This window comes from Nicotiana tabacum, chromosome 22 (genome assembly GCF_000715075.1).
Source record: "Nicotiana tabacum cultivar K326 chromosome 22, ASM71507v2, whole genome shotgun sequence".
NCBI lineage: Eukaryota > Viridiplantae > Streptophyta > Magnoliopsida > Solanales > Solanaceae > Nicotiana > Nicotiana tabacum.
In genome coordinates, this window is record NC_134101.1 from 74,240,716 (window position 1) to 74,260,581 (window position 19,866).

The 19,866-nt window shown below is 36.5% G+C and overlaps 1 protein-coding gene and 1 long non-coding RNA gene across 2 annotated transcripts; both read left to right on the forward strand.

The window, feature by feature from the left end:
- Positions 1-6,174: 6,174 nt before the first annotated feature.
- Positions 6,175-14,518, forward strand: LOC107773413 (uncharacterized). The gene is made up of 4 exons (XM_075244359.1): positions 6,175-6,639; positions 8,074-8,187; positions 8,328-8,603; positions 13,901-14,518. The coding sequence occupies exons 1-4, from the start codon at positions 6,220-6,222 to the stop codon at positions 14,087-14,089; spliced, it is 999 nt and encodes a 332-aa protein (XP_075100460.1). The 5' UTR covers positions 6,175-6,219; the 3' UTR covers positions 14,090-14,518.
- Positions 14,519-15,744: 1,226 nt separating this feature from the next.
- LOC142176592 (uncharacterized) lies at positions 15,745-18,409 on the forward strand. The gene is made up of 5 exons (XR_012705278.1): positions 15,745-16,788; positions 16,867-17,297; positions 17,370-17,981; positions 18,064-18,153; positions 18,238-18,409. It is a non-coding gene; the product is annotated as an uncharacterized LOC142176592 (long non-coding RNA).
- Positions 18,410-19,866: the final 1,457 nt, after the last annotated feature.

Below are 19,866 nucleotides of genomic sequence, written 5' to 3' on the forward strand. Positions count from 1 at the left end.
GAAAGTAAGGTAAATGCTATCACTGAGGCGAAGGATTTGCAGACACTGGCCATAGACGAGCTGGTTGGAAATTTGAAGACTTACGAAATGAAGAAGAAAAAGGATCATGAGAGAAGAGAGCCCAAAAGGGAGAAGAACTTGGTCCTCAAGACAGACAACAATGAATCAAGTGGTGAGGATGTTGATATGGCTTACTTGACAAAGAGATTTCAGAAGATGGTCCGCAAAAATGGAGGTATTCCGAAGAAGGGCATTCCAGCAAGCCAAATGGATATGACTTATGTCATAAGTGCGGGAAGCTAGGGCACTTCATTAAGGATCTCCCTCTCCTCAAGCAAGACCAGTACAAGTACAACATAGACAAAGCTGCCAAGAGGAACCCGGTTCCTGACAAAAGATTTAAAAGAAAATAAGTTGCTGATAATGCTGTGAAACAAGCTCTTGCTGCATGGGGAGACTCTTCTAGAGAATCTGGAGAAGATGATGCATAAGGTGACACCTCCAAGATGGCAGTAGAAAGTGAAGGAGCTGATTATGGTTCCATTTTTGCCTTGATGGCAAAATCTGACGATGATGAAGACAATGATGATGATGAGGTAAACTTTCTGGACGTTCAAAGAAATTTGAAGTCTTACTCTCAGAAAAAGCTTATATCTTTGGCTAATGTTTTAATTGATGCTTATCACAGTCTCATTAATGATAAAAATCCACTAACCACGGAACTAGGAGAAATAGAACACGAGAGAGATGATCTAGTGATGGTTGCGGTTAATCTAAGAGAGACCATTGAGAGTTTAAAAAAGGAAAAGGATATTTTGACTGAGAGAAGTACAAACATAGAGCATGAGAGAGATGACTTATTGGTAGAAGTTGTAGACCTAAAGGAAATAATTGAGGAACTTAGAAGGGAAATTAAGGCTATGAATACTCAAAAGGGAAAGGAAGTTGCAAGTGAGGCACACCTTAGGCTTGAAAATGAGCTAAAATCAGTGAAGTCTAGTCTGTGTGCTGAGCTTGAGAAAAACAAACAACTTCAGGAAGAACTAGGTAGAGTGAAGAGTGATCTAGAAAACTCACTCAAGTGGACCTGGTCCTCTGATGCTATCACTGTCTTGTATAAAAACAATGGGGGAAACATGCAAGGGATAGGGCTCCAACGGGAAAAGACTCCTTACAACCCTCATAGCAAGTATGTTACTGTACCTGATAACTGGTTTTGCACTCACTGTGGTAACACTGGACACTTTAAAGAAAACTGTAAGGCTTGAATTCAGTCCCAACAGAAAAACAAAGTATTTGTTAAAAAGGAACATGGTCCCTCCGTTAAAAAATGTATACTGCCTGCTTGGACAAAAAGAAGTTTAATTCGACCCTTTCCTCACTACAAGGGACCCAAACTTGTTTGGGTTCCTAAGTCTAACCCTTGATTTCTTTGTGTAGGGAGAAGTGAAAGGGAGCAGCCAACAATAGTACATGGATAGTGGTTGGTCGAAGCACATAACTGGAAGCACAAATAATTTTCTTTCACTCAAAGTCCTGCAAGGATGGAGTGTATCCTTTGGAAATGGCAAAAAGGGATACATTCTGGGAATTGGAATAATTGGGAAGTCTCTTTCTCACTACTCAATTAAAAATGTGTACTACGTGAATGGGTTGAAACATAGCCTGTTAAGTGTCTCCCAAATCTGTGACAAGGGAAACAAGAGTGGTGATCTCAGCTGTCTAAGTGTTGTTGATGATGATGCTGAACTATAACACAGAAGGCTGGGTCATGCAAGTTTCACATTGCTAAACAAGTTAGTGAAATTGTAATTTCATTATTTCTCTAATATTTAGGGATTTGAAATCAACTAAAATTTAGTTATTAAATATTTTTTATTTGGACTATTTTTGAACTATATAGTAAATTTTAATATGTAGGACTATAAAATTAACTACTACTATAATATTTCCTTTTATAAATCCTGGGTAAAGGAACGGAGAATTTACAACTAAAACCTAATATATAAGTTAATAGAACACTAGGGGTGTGTTTGGTATAATAAAAAATATTTTCCGTAGAAAATATTTTTCAAGAAAATATTTTTTTTGAAAACAAGTAGTAATCTTATTCATTTTCCGATGTTTGGTACGCGTAAACTTCCAAACACATAAACCTCCGAACTCATAACTTTGGAACTTGTAAAATTTCGAACATGTAAACCGAAAGATGAAAAAACTAAAACTGAAAATATATTTTAAAAAAATAATTTGGATCTTGTGAAATTTCGAACCTGTAAACCGAAAGATGAAAAAACTAAAACTGAAAATATATAAAATAAAATAAAATAAAATCGGGAAGGGGGAGGGGCGAGGGGTTGCAGAAAAACGAAAAAACAGAAATTTAAAATTACAAAACAAAAAGTAAAAAAAAAAAATTGTGCGGGGGGTGGGGTGGGTTTTGGCGGGGTGGGGGGGGTGCGGAAAAATAAAAAAATAAAAATTTGAAATTACAAAAAAAAAAGTAGTTTTGGAAGGTTGGGTGGGTGGTGACGAAAAAAAAAACTGAAATTTGAAAAATAAAAGTCTTTTCCGAGAGAGGGTGTGGGTGTGGGGGTGTGGGGTGGGTTGGTGAGGGTGGGGAAGGTTGAGAAGGAGTTTTGGAAAATATTTTCCATTCTTTTGATAAGGAAAACATTTGAGTTCATAAGAAAAATATTTTCTAAAATATTTAAACCAACCAAATATGGGATAATTGGAACACACCCTAGGACTCAATTCTTTGTCTTTGGAACTCTACTGCTATGGTTATGGCTTTTTTTCGTCATTTTTCTCGACTAGGTATGTTTTGTCCCTTTTTCTAAAACTCGATGTTTATACTTTTCTTGGACAATTTTTTTCAAGATATAGTTCATCTTCTGCTATGGTTTAATTGATTTATATTTGATTGATATTTATTTATGCTTTGGTCTACATATTGTTGGGTAATATAAAAGATGCAATATTCTATAACTGGTACATCTTATTCAAAAGTCACATTGTTCTATTGGTTATTGACTATCTTTGATAGTTTGAAAATATTATTTTATTTTATTATCTTGGTGATTAGCTCTTCTTAATTGAGTTTGGAAAACTATTGTCAAGTTGGGAGATAGAACAATGGACACTTCAGTGCTACTTAAAGTTGTGGAATTCAAACCCGATAGGAACAATGATAGATAGATAGTGGTATGAGGTTTTAACTAGAATGCTAAGCGTTACCAAAATATCAGGATGGCATGAGCAGTAATGTTGCAGAAATTTATCGGCCAACTCAGTAGCTCGAATCACGGCTTTGGTATGTGTTTTTTTTAACTAGAAGTAGCTCCGCCGCTAATTTTTTTTTTACATATACCATTATGTAATTTTTAAAAGTTTATCCTAATGATATTCAGTTGGGTAAATTGATTTAAGATTCTTGACCCCAATAGAGACTAAGTTATTATCCTTAATTTTTAGGGCGTCTCTTTTGTCTTACTATTTTTAATTGGTTTACTCTACTCACTCTGTAATCTATATCCGAAGAAGAGGGCCAGGACATCAAAAATTTCTAGAAAGGAGGACTCTTGTAAGGGATGCAGCATGCTGTTTGATACATAATTGATACATATATAAAATACGTTGTCACCTTAATGCTCTATAGTGATTTTTCCAACTGGATATAAAACTTAATCTAATTGGCAATGTTCGCCACCCTAGTTTCTCTAACATAGAGCTTATTTGGCCAAATTCTCAACAAAAAAAAAATAAATCGTTTTTTGAGTTGTTTATAATTTCTATAGTATTATTTATTGATAAAAGAAATAGAACAATTTATTTTTTGCTTGCGAGAAAAGAAGATTTCTTGATTTTGTTTGTATCTTCTAAAATGAACTTAAGATTAGAGATTGTGAACTTATATTATTATTGTTCTTTTATTGAGTTAGCTAAATAAGATCAACAATCACATTTTTTAACTTCTATTCTATAACTCAAACGCAATTCGTTAATATAATATTTATGTAAATTTGTTAAAATTATCCATTTACTAAGACAGAGTACACACGCAGCGCGCGTACACTAAAACTAGTACTATATTAAAAGCACGAAAGCCCTATCGAAATGTTGATCGACTTTTTTATCCTTCGTAATTTCACTCTACTTCAGATAAAACTGTAATTATAACCCTAATAAAAAAGTTTTGGGGCAAAAACTTAACCTTTATAGCCCCCTTTTGTAGGGTACGACTTCTTTATTTAGGTGTAGGATTCAATTTAGCTTTAGGATTCTTTTACATTATGTCTTTCAAGTTTAGGATTCACTTTAGGTTATGTTAGGTTTGGGATTCTCAACAATTTTAATATCACTTTAGGTTTAGGATTCTTTTTATCGTAGTTTTCCTTTTTTCAAAATAATCGGTAGTTGAACAAAGCAATTGTCTACTTTCTCCACAAATATGGTTTATGCTTTCTCCACAAATTTGTTCAATTTAAATTTCTGGCTGATCGAACAAAGCAATTGAAGGTCAAGAATCTATCAAGTATTTTGACAGTTCTTTATCAATGGTTAGTTGAATTACTTGTGAGTTATGTTATTTGCCTGCTTACATACCGTAGTTATTTATTAGTACAATAGAAGAATTCTTTTATATTTTATTTTCTTTGTTAATATAATTATCTTCTCATGACAGTACGATTAACATTGTGAATCTTATTCATGCTTCCACCGTTTATTTCTTTAATTTGATAAGTAAAATTCTTGTGGATGAAGAGATCTAGGGAAATTAAACTTATCAAAATTGATTTTCCCCTTTCCTACAATTCTAGGAATTAACGTGTGTTTAATACAAAGCTTGGTGTCATTATTAAATGCCTGATTGTTCTAACTTTCATGAAATTCATCTATAGAGTGATGCCTTAGTGTTTATGATATAAGAAGCATTGTTTGGCTTATTATTACTAAAAACAATTGTGAACATACATAATACATTATGTGATTGACAACAAAAAGCTTACTTTTGAATATGAAGAGTTTGGTGCAAGTTTGAAGGAGCTCAACGTTAGTTTCAATGGACTTTGCGTAGTGCCGGGAGCCTAAAATTTCCACTAAGAGAAGTTAAAATAAAAAAAGTGAATACACTAAGATGTTAAGGGAATTCAACATATAATATATCTATATATTTTTTTTTTACTTATTTACGTGGTGTAATTTTTCTCAAAGGGTCTCGATAGACAATCCTTGGACAAGAGTGACTCCATAATTGAACCTTGAGAAGTTTGAAGTTGGGCATGAGTGAGCTCTTTCAGAACTCACTTTAGAGATCTCACATTTACATCTTGGCATTTTACGAATACTTCCATAGTTGTTCTTTACCAATTTATCTATTTTTAAGATGAATATCACCTATGTATGTTTAATTGCTTACTTTGCAGGCTATTATTTTGTATCAGTATTATAAGCACAATAAACTATTTTTGTTTCTTTTGATTTTATTTGTAACCACTTTAAGCACAATAAACTATTTTTGTTTCTTTTGATTTTATTTGTAACTCCTTTGTGGCACTCTTAAGGGATCACAACTACCAATTAGAAAAATAATAGAGATAATTTTTATGAATTAACTTAACAGAACGATAAAATAAACATGACAATCTTCTTGCTTTAAGTCCTGCTATTTTTCAGTATTCAGAGATATTAGCTAACCAGGATCAAGATTAAACATTTTTAGAAACTTATTAATATTTTGTTAAATATAGTGTATGTTATTTTCAAACTTTGGGATATAATATTCATTATTTTTAAGAGCTTGTATTATTTTAAAATTATATTTTATAATCCATTCATATATTACCCATTCACATTGTTTAAAAATACTAGTGTGATTTTTAAAATTTTATATTCATTAATATTAGGTACACGCGTAATACGCTTATCCTAAAACTAGTAAAATATAAATTGGGGATGGGCTTTTTGATTCTGAACTTGCCAAGGGTAAATCAATGCAATAGTATAAGGTTAGGAGTATTATTGGACGGATATTCAAATGGAGGTTATATTTAAATTATTTCGAATAATATAGGAATATATTTAACCTTTTTCCGTTTTTTATAACTCACGTAGATATGAAATCTGTTATGTGCCGGAGACTAGTTAACTTAAATCCGGAACATATAAATATCAACAAACAATTTAAACGGAAAGCAAATTTTCATAGGGGTAAAAATGGTGGCATTATCGCTGTACAAAGGAAACCTCCACAGAGTACCCGAAGCTCCACGCCGATGGCTTATGCCAACCCCCAAAATCTCCCTCAAGGATTTCAGAATTCTCCTCCGTCGCCGGTCCCGAGCCCTCTCTCGCCTCCTCACTACCACCACTCCTCCCGACGCCGTCACCGCTGCTACCACTACCACCACCACCACCTACAACCCTAACCCTAAAACTGAGTCCAATTCCAATTCTCAGGATGAGGTTCCTTCTTTGGTCCCAGTAAAGGCCGAGAAGGAAGAGGAGGTTCAAGGAGAGAATGGGAAATTGTCGGAGCAATTGGTCGATGCGTCTGATGTGGTGGTTGAACCTAAGCTTGAGGTTTTGGAAAACGGCGAGAAATTGGAGGTTTCGGTGAATCCCCCTAGATTCGAGGTATTGAAATTTACATGCAATTATTGATTTTATTTGTTTGTAACGGTATCATCTATGTAATTTTGCTGGTTTTTAGTTAAAAATCGCTTATCTCTTGCACAAAGTGCTCCTCTGCATTTTATTTTTGTTTAGTTAAAAAGGGCTCCTAGCTAAGTCAGGGGTGAAGTCGGTGTATACCTTACACAGCTTTTCCCCATTTTTGCTTATTATCCGAGGGGAGGTTGCAATATGCCACGATGTAAGGATGTATCATGTAGCAGATGATTTGGAAGAGTGTATGCTATATGTGTAGTAGGTTTAAGTTTAATATTTTTGAGCTGAAGCTTCATATACCGATGAGAGATGAGGAGTTATATTTGGTTGATGATTGGGATAATTTAATTAGATTTTGGCAAAATTCTCCATTAAGAAATTAATGGTTGTTGGAGAATGGTGAATGCCATATGCTACATCAGATTTATGGAGATGGGGAGATAGTAGGGATGGCTTATTCGCAGTTAAGTCTAATTACGAGAGTTTGTTAGTGAGGCAGGAGTTGACTTCCCATACCTTTCTACTGTGTCCCCTGCGTGCCTAAAATGGCATGTCTCTTCGCGTGAATTGGCAGCAAAGGCAGTAATACCTACGGCGGAGAACTTTAGGAAGAGGAGGATAACCTTTGTTAGTTGGTGCTTCATGTGCAGATGTTTGGATGAATATGACAATATGCAGACCATCTCATGAAGAGAGAAATAGGAGAGCATTTGAAGGGTTAAGAATGAAGTTGTAAAATTGAAAAATAATCTCGTGTCTAGTTTCTCTTTGGTGCACCATGAGGTTCCTATTGTATAGAAGATTGGATATCTTTTGTAGAGAACCATATTTTGGTATAGGTTTCTCTACCTTTTGGTATGTGGTTTGGTATACAGTGGTTTCCCATCATTAATAATATGATTTACTTCATCAATAAAAAAAATGGAGAAATGGTGAATTAAATTTCCCTATTGAATAAATGCAAGCTGAATAAAGTGATGATGTGTTGAACAGTGCAAAGGCAGAAAAGCTCAATAGTTCTGCTAATGACTTCCTTTTTGTCTGCATCCTTGCTTGTTGTCCATTGGCATCTTTGTTCTTCTCTTACGTCTGATTTATGCATTCATTTATCTGTATTTTACATGTAATTTGGCAGTCAATTCTCTTCTAAAAAACACAAAATTAATTAGCCTGGATCTCTTTTCGTGGCTCGTTGGAGATTATAGTAATTTTTTCATCTTTATGTCTGAATATGTCCCAATTCCAAAGGGATATGAAAAAATATATGATTATACATTATGTTTGTGATCAGAGTTAACTATAAATTTGATGCATAATTTTGAATAAGGACCACCTCCAAATTGTTTCCACTGAATTCCATTTCTTAGCTTTTAAAACTTTTTTGATCACTCTCTTTGGCAGACGAGCAACAAAGAGGATGCAGCAACTGATAAAGGGAAAAGAAAGAAGGAGATTGAGGACAAATTACAGATTTTGAATACGAAAAAGCACGGTTTGGTACAATTATTAAAACAGGTGATCTTGGTTAAAAACAATCCCTGGGGAAATGGAAACTTTTACATGAGGCCTATCTTTTAATTATTCTGAAAATCTGTCAAATTGTGTATGGACCTAGCATGATTATTATTTGGTCACGATTATTGTTTTTTTTGCAGATTCTGAATGCAGAAGAGGAGCTAAAGAGACGGAGCATGCAAGGTATGGCAGTTCGGTCATCACTCCCGCTTCAAGTGGATACTACAAATGACAGTGGATCTATGACTAGACTAAACACACCTAGAATGGGCTCGGATGGAAACCTCATTGGCGAGATGGATGGAGAAGGGGGTGATGATGCTTCCAATCAGAACATGCTTTCTCGGAATTTGCTTCGTATGAGCAGTACATCGCCATCTTCAGAGTCTCAACTCAGGAAGACCCCCTACAATGTGGTAATTGCCCTATCTACTGCTTGAACTATTACCTTTAGCCTTTCTTTTGTGGCACTAACACCAGGAGTGGAAAAAGAGTTTTAATTTTGTTTCTAATTATATTTTTCTGGCAAAAGTTCCAAAACTTTTAAGTAAAGTTGATAGCAAGAAAAGAACATTCATCTGTGCAAGTTATCAGTAGAACGCAATATTACGGCCTAGGTTGTTTCTGTTTTCAATCAAAATGTCTACATCTACGTTGTGAACTAGTAAATTAGAGGCATGCATTTAAGGGGTAAATTTCACAAATGGTCATATAACTATGATTTTTTTTCACCAAAAGTTATATAACTTTGTTTTCTCACACAAAAATCATATAACTATGACTTTTTTTCATCAAAGTCATATAACTTTGTTTTCTCACATAAAAATCATAAAACTTTCACTAACTCACACAAAAATCATAGTGGTCGAAAAACAAATTTTTCGGTAGTATTTTCTTATTTTACGTTTTTTATTTTTTATTTTCAATCTAATAAATAATTATCCAATTAAAATAGGAGAAATATGAGTATATTTTTAGTCGTTCTCAAAAATAATAGCCGATAAAATATTTTTTTATATATATGTGTATTATATACATATAATATACACATTCTATATATATTTTGGCTAGCAAATGTAATTAGTTTCGGCCGGCCTATTAATTTATATTTTTTCCTTAAAATAGGAATGACCCAACCCAGCCTGACCCAATACCCATATATGTAAGTTAAAATAATACTAAAAGTGAATTCTCCCCCCATAAGAAACTTAGTTCGGAATGCATGAGATTCTGACAAAAAAATAAGGAAATAAAAGGTATAATTAGAGAGCACTTGAAATAAAACTGCTATCGATTTGAATAAAAATCTTGAAAAGAAAAATAAAAGATAAAAGTATTATGTTTTGAAGGATTTACTATTCACTTTTAGTATTATTTTAATTTTTATACATGAGTATTGGGTCGGGTGGGCCAGATCGGGTTGGCTCATCCCTATTTTAATTGGATTATTATTTATTAGACTGAAAATAAGAAAATAAAAACCACAAAATAAGAAAATACTACTGAAAAATTATATTTTTCAATCACTATGATTTTTGTGTGAGTTAGTAAAAGTTTTATGATTTTTGTGTGAAAAAACATAGTTATATGACTTTGGTGGAAAAAAGTCATAGTTATATGATTTTTGTGTGAAAACAAAGTTAGACGACTTTCGTGAAAAAAAGTCATAGTTATATGACCATTTGTGAAATTTACCATGCATTTAAGTCCTATTGGATAAAGTTACTGTTTTTCTAATGGAAGTAGGCTATGTCTTAGCTCCACATTGGATTGCTAGCTTAACTATTCTTGGGTGAAAGTTTTTGTTTTTAAGATCTCATTCTGACTCCTAAGTGAGTGAATTGCAACACTTATTTTAATCAAAGTGAATGATTCACAACAAATTTTGATAGTCACGAGTGAGATTTGCTTTTGGTGGAATGGTCAATCTTTGAGTGATTGTGTTATGTTGATCCCATGTAAATGGTGAGTCGGCTTGGCTTTTGTACTTCCAACTGTCCATACTTGGCAATATAGCTTCCTCTATGCTGACGCTATTAGTGTTCAGACTCCAGAGCAGTGGCGAAGCCACATGGTTGACCACCCTTCGTCGAAAAATTATACTGTGTATATAGATAAAATATTACGTTTCAAATTAATTAGCCAAACACAAATTGTTTCTCACCAAAAGTACTTTTGAGTAGAAAAAACACTTCTCAAAATAAGCTGATTTTTGCAGCTTGGCAAACAGGCTATATGACTTCCTTATCAAAATATTATCCCATGTTATGACTTGGGTGCTTGTTAGTAGTAACTTGTCTGCACGAATCTAAAGCATTTATGACTTTAGTTTTCAGCTATCACATTTTCTTGTTTTTTGGACTTCCATGTACGGGTGTTCGTCAGTTTGTACGGTACGATGTTTAGACATTTCGGTTCGGTATTTTCAATATTCGGTTTCTTGAAATGCTATACCAATACCATACCTAATTAAATTCGGTATGGTTCAGATTTTCTCCTTTCTGTTTCGGTTTATTCAGTTAGGTAACTTCGGTTTGTTCGGCTTGAATATAAACTAGTGCCCATAAACTGTAATATTCTTAATTAAAGTACTCACAAATACAAAGATCAAAGTGTTGTAAGCTCACCTGATTGCTCACAGAATCTTTATCCAAAATCAGCAAGTATCAACCCATATAGAGAAAAGAAGTATATAAACGAATAAATTTGATAATTGAAAATGTCTTGGTACTTGCTGAACTTAGAGAATACAACAAGGACTAATCCAACATATGCAATAATACACGAGTAAGAATTACCTTAAAACCGTAGAAATATTACACTTAACTGTTTGGCAACCCGAAGAGTAAGAGTCAGAATATGTAGTCTACCTTGTTCCTGCATTTTTGAAAGAAGTACATGGGTTTTATTATCGGTATTTCGGTATTTTTTTTTAAAAACAAATACCAAATTTTATTTAAAAATTTAAACCAAACACCAAAATTTTCGGTTTCGGTATTGTAATTCAGTATGTTGGTATTATCAAAAGAAAGGGAGAGGAAGTCTGTAATGAGGACCGGCATAGCTGGGAGCAATAAATGCAAAGGGAAAGACAATGTTTTTTGTTTCCTCGGAAGCAATAGTCTTTTCGAAGTTCTATAAGAGGTGTTGTACATCTTCAAATTACCTCCTTTTTTTCCTTTCTTAAAAAAGACCTTTTGGAATTTATTATTGATAATGAGGACAATGTGGAGAGGTACAACAACGCCACATTCTCTTAATTTTTCTAACCTAGAACAGTGTTGTCAAAGGCACGCTTAAAGCACGCTTAAGCCCTGAAGTGAGGCTCAAAACATGTTGAGCGCTTCGCCTCGCTTTGTGAGCGCTTCAGTGTCGCATCAAGGCTCTAAGACATACTTTTCCTTGCCAATGAGTGTGATCCTGAAAAGGCGACACTAAACAATTGATATTTCACTTTATCATATTCTTTTTCCAATTTCTTTGTCCGTATATTTATTATTTATGCTTATAATTATTGGTCTTGCACTACATATACCTATTTTTACTTTTTCTCCAGTTGCGCCTTTTTATATAAAAGCCCACGCTTTATTTGCGCTTTGCGCTTAAAGCCCCAATGGACCTTAGACTTTTTTTGCACTTTTCGGCTTTGATAACACTGACCTAGAAACATGTCTATAGGCATATCAAAATTTGTGTTATTATCCAACGAGAGCTGAACTAAGGAGCCCATATTGAACTTCTATGGAAGAACGTAAAATTTTGTTACAACTGTGGTCCACCTCTAACTAACTTAGAGATGTTCTTACTAGTGATTGCCACTTGTTGGACTTGGACCTTGCAATGATCAATGATGTTACTTTGCGCATGTGCATAATCAAGAGTCGTCTGGTGCTTTGTCAAAGGAAAGACGTTATTAAATATATATCACTGTTGTATCAATGAGGAAGTATATGTGTTCTTTTACCTTGTCATACTAGTTCTAATGTCTAAACCCAAAGAAACTAAAAAAATAATCTGTGAATATTTTCTTCACCGCAAGCTGGGGGGGAGATTACTAGAGTGATATATCAGCCAGTGTTTTAAAAGGTGTTTTCGGGGCGAGGCGCACCAAAAATGCCCCGAGGCCATGGTGTGGGGCGAATGTCTCAAGAGGCGTACGTCCAGGCGTTTGAGGCACTTTTTTTAGCGAGGCGTAAGCCCCAAAGACTTTTTCAGATTAAAACAAAATTTGTTGAATAAGTCCTTCATATAATACCCAAATTCTCAAAAGTCAGCTTGGTAATTACTCAAAACTTTTAAAAAGGAACTCAAATGTATTACTCCCTCCGTTTTAATTTATGTGAACCTGTTTGATTGGGCACGAAGTTTAAGAAAAATGAAGATTTTTGAAATTTTTGGTCCTAAACAAATCAAAAAGGGGCCCAGAGTATTTGTGTGGTTATAAAAGCTTCTCATTAAGGGTAGAATTGTAAGTTTAAACTAAATTGTTTCCAAATTTAGAAAGGGATCATTCTTTTTGGAACAGACCAAAAAGGAAATAGGTTCACATAAACTGGAACGGAGGGAGTAAATTTAAAAGTCAAGACCTTTTTTATTGATTGAATCCCTAATTCATGGTCTTTTCCAATTCTTTATCTTGTCCGCTAGTCTGCTAATATCTCCCAAAAGCAATAATTCTTTTTTACAAATACAAAGAGCTCCATTCCCCTTCATAGCAGCAAGTTCAAAGTTCAAATTGCATGTTAGTCATCCTTTTTGTTCCTCCATGTAGAAAACTTTATTCTTTTAGACTCAAGTTATTTGTGCTTGTAAGTAGCGTATAATAGATTGTTTTGACTAATTTCTGTAGAGATGGAGCATACACACACACACACACACACACACACACACACACACACACACACACACATATATATATATATTTCACATATTTATGCAATTTACCTGTTTATAAATATTTACTGTCATTATATTATTTTATAAAATATTAAAAATTAAATATCTATAGGGCTTACGCCCCGTGCCTCGGGGCTTACGCCTCGCTGAGGCATATGTAAAACGCCTCGCCTTACGCCCACGCCTTTTAAAACATTGATATCAACCTTTAACCACTTTTCCTTAAAGGATGATGCGAAATTCTCAATTCCTTTTATTTGTAAATAATAGAGTTCCAGATCAAGATCACGCATACTTTTCATGACAAATTGCTTTATGAGGAAGGCTGCTGATGCTACATTAGACATAAGTTGCTTATTTCTGGTTTTGACAAAGAGACCTTTTTTTTCCGGCTTATACATAAACCAGCAGATTACCCTAGAAAGTAGAAACTACTGTAGAAGCTGATTATCCACAATAAATAAAATTTTGGGACTCTTTTGTTTATTTTGATACTTGTTATCAGTTGCCTATTTGAGGTCAACTTTTGTGTATTGGGGTAAAATGGTAAGGAAAGGTGATAGCTATAAGAAAAAAGATTAAAAGAAGAAGACCTAATCTTCTCATACACCAGTTTGGCTGAAGTGTTGATGAACTGGTTTTTAATCTGATTCACTAAGAGTAAGCTTGGTGTGATTATTTTCCTTCTGCAATAACTCAAATTTTCAATGGCGCTTGTTACTTGATCAAATTAATGTGCCCAGGTTATCTCATAACTTGAAGAGTATGTAATACTCCAGGTTAAAACATCCATTTCACTTGCTGCTTATTTTTCCAGGTTCCTCTCGCTTCACGATCTTTTGGAGTTACTGGTAGTCCTTCAAGGTTTGCACCTCCGGGTCAGCAAGGACAACCTTCAAATCTTCCCCCAATGTCCTTATCTGGAACAAATTTAGTTGCCTCCTCTCCTTCTCCTGCAGCATCAGGCGGTACTTCAGTGTTTAGGGATCGGTTTTCTAGCCCATGAGATTAGAAGTTATGTTGGTTGTTTTTACATGTCAAGGTGCCCTATTCAAACTGGCTACTTATGAAGCTATAAATCATTCTGGAATTCCAAATAGCTCATTTACTGGAAGGGTAATAATCAAGATGCAGTGTCAAGGTCCGATGCCTTCTAGTTGGAAGAATATAGTATTGCCATTCCTTTGGTCAGCTGTGCGTGTCCATATGATTCTTATGAAGTTGCCCTGATTAAGGTTAGTGTATTCTGTAGCAAGATGAATATTCAGTTCTTAAAGGTGTGATGTGAAGAAATGAATACCGTGTACATATCTAATTATTCCATTTTGCTTTGAGTTAATGGTTAAGTCTTAAATTTCTTTTGCGTTGAGGCGATGTTTTATTTGTCATGGCTGTGCGATTCCCTTCTCAAACAAGGTGACCTCATTCAGATTTCAATGCCTTTTCTCAAAGATCCCTTTTTAGGATTTATGAAATGCTCCTGATGAAGTATGTTACTGGTGTGTGATTCTTCCTGAAATTTGGCAGAACATAGTAAATAAATGTAACAAAGACTGAGAGTAGGATCTGACACCACGTGATCTTGAGAAATGGGAACGGGGTTCTGGTTGGAGTCCGGAACCAAAATAATGTATTTTTGGACTCAAAGGCACAAAAATAAGTGGAAAAAAGTGTTAGTGACCAAAATACATATAACGTCCTTTTAAAGGGTGCTATACTTTAACGCCCGCCTTAATAAACGGCGCTATACCTACATAATAAATCGTCCCTTTTCCTTCCCCATCAAACCAGAACTCCCCCCTATTAAAACTTAACTTAAAAAAATAGGCGGTCCTCCATTAACGACCAAAAAACCTCGAGTGGAGTTTACCCGTCCCACAAAAAGTAAAGATTCTCAGTCCCACATCCTAGCTAAGGCGTTCTCTTGTTGTGAGTTGCTCGTTTCGGCTCTAAATCGCCAAATCTTCAACTTTTCAAAAACCTTAAATCGAGGTATTCCGACTTAGTTTTTGTTGAAACTCGTATAAAAAAAATGCATATTAGTTATTTTTAATGTGTTCTATGTTGTTTTGTGATTGTTTTGCGATTTAACTATTTTGTTATTTTTATCCGGACTATGATATTAGTGTGCTAAAAAATTAGTAAAATTGAGAAATTATTATTAGTTGTTAAAAAAAATATTAATAAGTTACTTTTTACTGTGGTATATGTATTTTCGTGAATGTTTTGTGATTAAATTTATTTGTTGTTTTTATCTGGTTTTGATTATTTATTTGCTTAAAAACTCGCAAAATAGATAAATTGTTACTTTAGTTCCCTCTAGTGGTATCTTGTGGCCTAATGTAGTGCTTTATTTGTAATGTAATGCCCTTTTAGCGTCGTAAAATTTAGTGCCCTTTAGCGCAATATCCTTGTAGTTATTGAAATTAATCATTTAAGTATCTATTATACCCAAAAATATGTCAAAATAACTTATAGTTCAAATACAAACTCTGTCCAATTCTAGTCAACGATCGTAAGAAAATAACATGAGAAACCAACAATATTTTCTACAAACATATAAAATAATAAAACTAACATGTAAAATGATAAACTAACATATTAAAGTTAAATAATGTAATTAATCTTGTTTAATTTACAGTAGACGACATGGAGGTTCCGCCTTTGCATCTCGGACCTGCCAGCCTGGAGCTACTGTTGTTACAGAGCAATCATAGGTCGTCCCACATATGGGAGGGACAATTACTGGCCCAGACGTTCCGCGCCAGGAGAGTAGACGACATGTGAGGCTTTCTCAGGGACCACCCTCTCCATCCCTGTATAGTCAGACGCCTCCAGGATACGGGTTTTTATAGGATTGTGGAGATCGGCCGGCTGCAGCTCGATTGGTCGTTGATCACGGCCTTGATAGAGCGGTGGCGATCGGAGACGCACACATTCCATTTGCCCATTGGCGAGGCCACCATCACGCTGCAGGACGTGGAGGTCATGTATGGGCTGCCCGTTGATGGACACCCTGTTGCTCTACCGTATGCCATGAGAGAGCAGACAAGTTTGCAGTACCTGGACATGCTGCAGCGGCTCACCAGTTTACAGCCACCGGAGGAGACTGCACTGGTTGGGGCCAGTCGTCTGCAGTTGACGACTGTCCGACAATATTTGGAGGTATTGTACCCTGACATCACAGACGATACATCGGAGCTTCATATTCACCGGTACACGAGGTTGCTGCTACTCCTTATGTTTGGAGGGGTTTTGTTCCCGAACACTTCGGGGAACCTAGTCATCTTGAAATTTCTTCATCATCTTGAGCGGCTAGATGATTTACCCCAGTACAGCTGGGGTGCTGTTGTTCTCGGCTACTTGTACAGGCAAATGTGCCGAGCGAGCATGGGCACCCAGCGTGACGTTGCTGGATTTTTGCCGCTGCTACAGGTGAAAACATATTCGAATACTCTATTCATTATAACATACCCAGTAAAAATATACCTTAAATTTTACGTCCACTTTGTATGTTAGGTTTGGGCCTGGGAGCGGTTCCTGTAGTTGCAGCCACCTCTACCACCATTAGCTCCGGGTGCACCACCTTCGTTTCTGCCTCTAGCTAGGAGATGGGCTGATAGGCGGGGATATGGACGAGAGTACGAGGCTTGACATAATCTCCCCTTGTGCAGGGATTTGTTGGATTTGCTGGAGGGCGCATAGGTAAATGTATACCTAAGTTTACTTGGCATAGCTTCATATGTGTTGCGTATACTCACGTTTTCTGTTGTTACTTAATAGTTCATTTGGAGGCCATACAACGACGAGCTAATAGCTGGTTTGCCCGATTATTGCTCGGCCGACCGAATTATTGGGGAGTTCTTCCGTCCCGTTGATGTGCCTTGATATTGTGGAGCATCATGCCACCGAGCGAGTACTTCGCCAGTTTGGCCGCCCGCAGCTTGTACCGCCACCGCCCGCCTGGCATATCACACATTACCAGCGGGATAATCATTCCAGAGTGGACCAGACATATATGACATGGCTAGAGGCGCAGATCGATACTTGGGACCAGCGACATGACCTGATTCCGTCCCCCTCCACCTGACCGGACGGAGACTGAGCATGATTATATGGGCTGGTACCGCAGCGTTACCCGACTTTTCGTCGGGAATCCCATTTATCACGCTGGCGGTCGGTACGTTCCATACGCCGGGAGGCATGAGGCACTGGTATGTTATTTGGTATACTTACTTATAACGTTAACTTAGCGTTCCGTAATTTATATTTTACATGTTGTGCAGGCTATTGGCCTACATCTGTTCCACCAGTTAGGACTGCAGATGTAGCAGCATACCGGCGAGGGAGCAGCCGCTTTGCACGAGTATGGCCGGCAGGTTACCGATCTGGCTTCCCGGACGTTGAGGCGAGCCCGAGATGATGAGCGATTAGGATACGAGACTGAGTATGTGGCGCCAGAGCAGTACCATCGTGGGCCACCAGTGGGGCCGGAATGTGGTCGATGTGGCAGGCGTGCCCCACGGGGTAGGGGTGTCCCACGAGGTCGTGGGGTTCGGCGAAGAGGTGGTCCCCAGCGAGGGGGCGTTGAGGCACCTGTTGAGGATATTGGAGTTGATCAGCCGGGTGACCTCTATGAGCCAGACCACTCTCACAATAGTATGCCGTCATTCAGCCTTCAGCTTCAGCTCATTCCAGGGACTTTGCAGGTGACCCCGTCAACTCCATTGTTGATCACGGGCACGTGCATTATGCGAGAGGATTGAGATCATTATTTTCCTGATCTTCCAGGCCCATTGACCGTTGCTGATGATCGGCCGACACGAGATGTGGATAGTGGGCGCCGACTGAGTTATGGCTCATCATCGAGGGATCCTGGGGATCTTTCACAGGCGCAGGTATGTTTGTATTACTATTACATTTAAATTTGTTTTTATCTCGTTGATTAGCCATAAATATCTTTATATTTTTTTTATTAAGGCTTCATCCTCGCCCGTCACGGAGGCCACTTTGTGCGATACTGACATGGCTGCGACGAATGATTATATTTAGGAGCCCGACGAGACCATGGTAAGACAATTTAAATTTTTGTGACTTAACACGTACATTACAAATATATATTTTCATATACTGAAATATCTTATTATTCTGTAGGTTACTGCTGGACAGATGACCCCTTCTACCGAGCCTGCCAGCCCTACTAACGATCATGCTGCAGCGCATCCTCCGATAAAGAGACGACGTGATGAGGATGATCCTGATAGCGTAGCCGGGCGGGATGGGATGCGCCTCAGGCCAACGACTGCATTAAAGCATACATGATGTGGGACACATTTTTTTTTTTTTGTATTTTATGTACATATGACATTCAGTAAATAATTGCAACAATTTTTATTGTTTACATTATATGCACATTATATTTTTATTTCTCCGGTTTTTCATTATTTTAATACTACAACACAAACAAAAACATAGCAATTTAACATAATTTAAATTCAGTACAACTAATGAAAATACATGACACGGAAAACATAAAGATTAAATACTACACTCAACACATACATGTGTTTGTTTAGTCACTATCGCCTATTATTCTCTGCTCCAACCACTTAAATTTCTCTTCCATTTTATTTTTTTCTTCTTTCGCCTCTTTTAGTTTCTCTTGCAATGCCGCAATTTCTCATTGCATTTCAAAGATCTGGCGTTGGTATTCACTGTTCATATTCCAAACATGATTTATAGTATTTCTGGTTAATGGGTTCATCATACAATTCCTCAAACATACAATGATTTCCGTCATTGCGTTCAAACTATAGACACATCCAGTATTTGCGCCCAACATTACCATCAGACCAACATGCCTTCATAATCGTACGTTTGCCACAATTGCACCTTGGTTGGTCATTGCGTCCAGACATTTGTTAATGCAAGAAAAATAAAAAATGTATGGAAAGTTTTACTATTTGTTATAGTTAAGCGCAAATAATAATTAAAATGCGCTAGTTATTTCACCGCACTATGCTTCGCGTGTTAAAGATTCTTTCGGGTACAATACAACTTTTCCAGAAGATAGCTTTTGCAGGCGAGCAACTTTTCAGGTCGTCAAGACAACACACATAACGTAGTATTTAACCGCGCTATGCTTTGCGTGTTAAAGATTCTTTTGGGTACAATACAACATTTCCAGAAGATAGCTTTTGCAGGCGAGCAGCTTTTCAGGTCGGCAAGACAACACACATAACGTAGTATTTAACAACGCTATGCTTCGCGTGTTAAAGATTCTTTCGGGTACAATACAGCTTTTCTAGAAGATAGCTTTTCCAAGCGAGCAATTTTTTCAGGTCGACAAGACAAATATTTTTTTGAAAAAATGGGTTTGTGTTAGATTGTTGTACTGAAGTATTAATGTTAAATATCAATAAGATTTAACAGCAATGGAAATATAATTTTATTTCATACATTCTGCAAGATAAATAAATACATACACTTATTACAACCACATTATGGAAACAAAACACTATGTGTATCCTTGATAGTTGGGTACATTAGATGAACTTCCACTAGGAGCTGGATTGCCACCGCCACCCAAACCAGCCGAAGGACATTTACGACGGTCGTGTCCTGTTTGCGAGCATATGCCACATTTGCGCGCATAAACGGTATCACCAACATCCATTTGGTTCCGTATACGCGTTCTTTTTTGCACTTGTCGCTGACGCAAAAACTCCTTGTTATACCATTTTAAATGGTTCCGGCGGCCAATAATGCTCAGCACCCACTGGC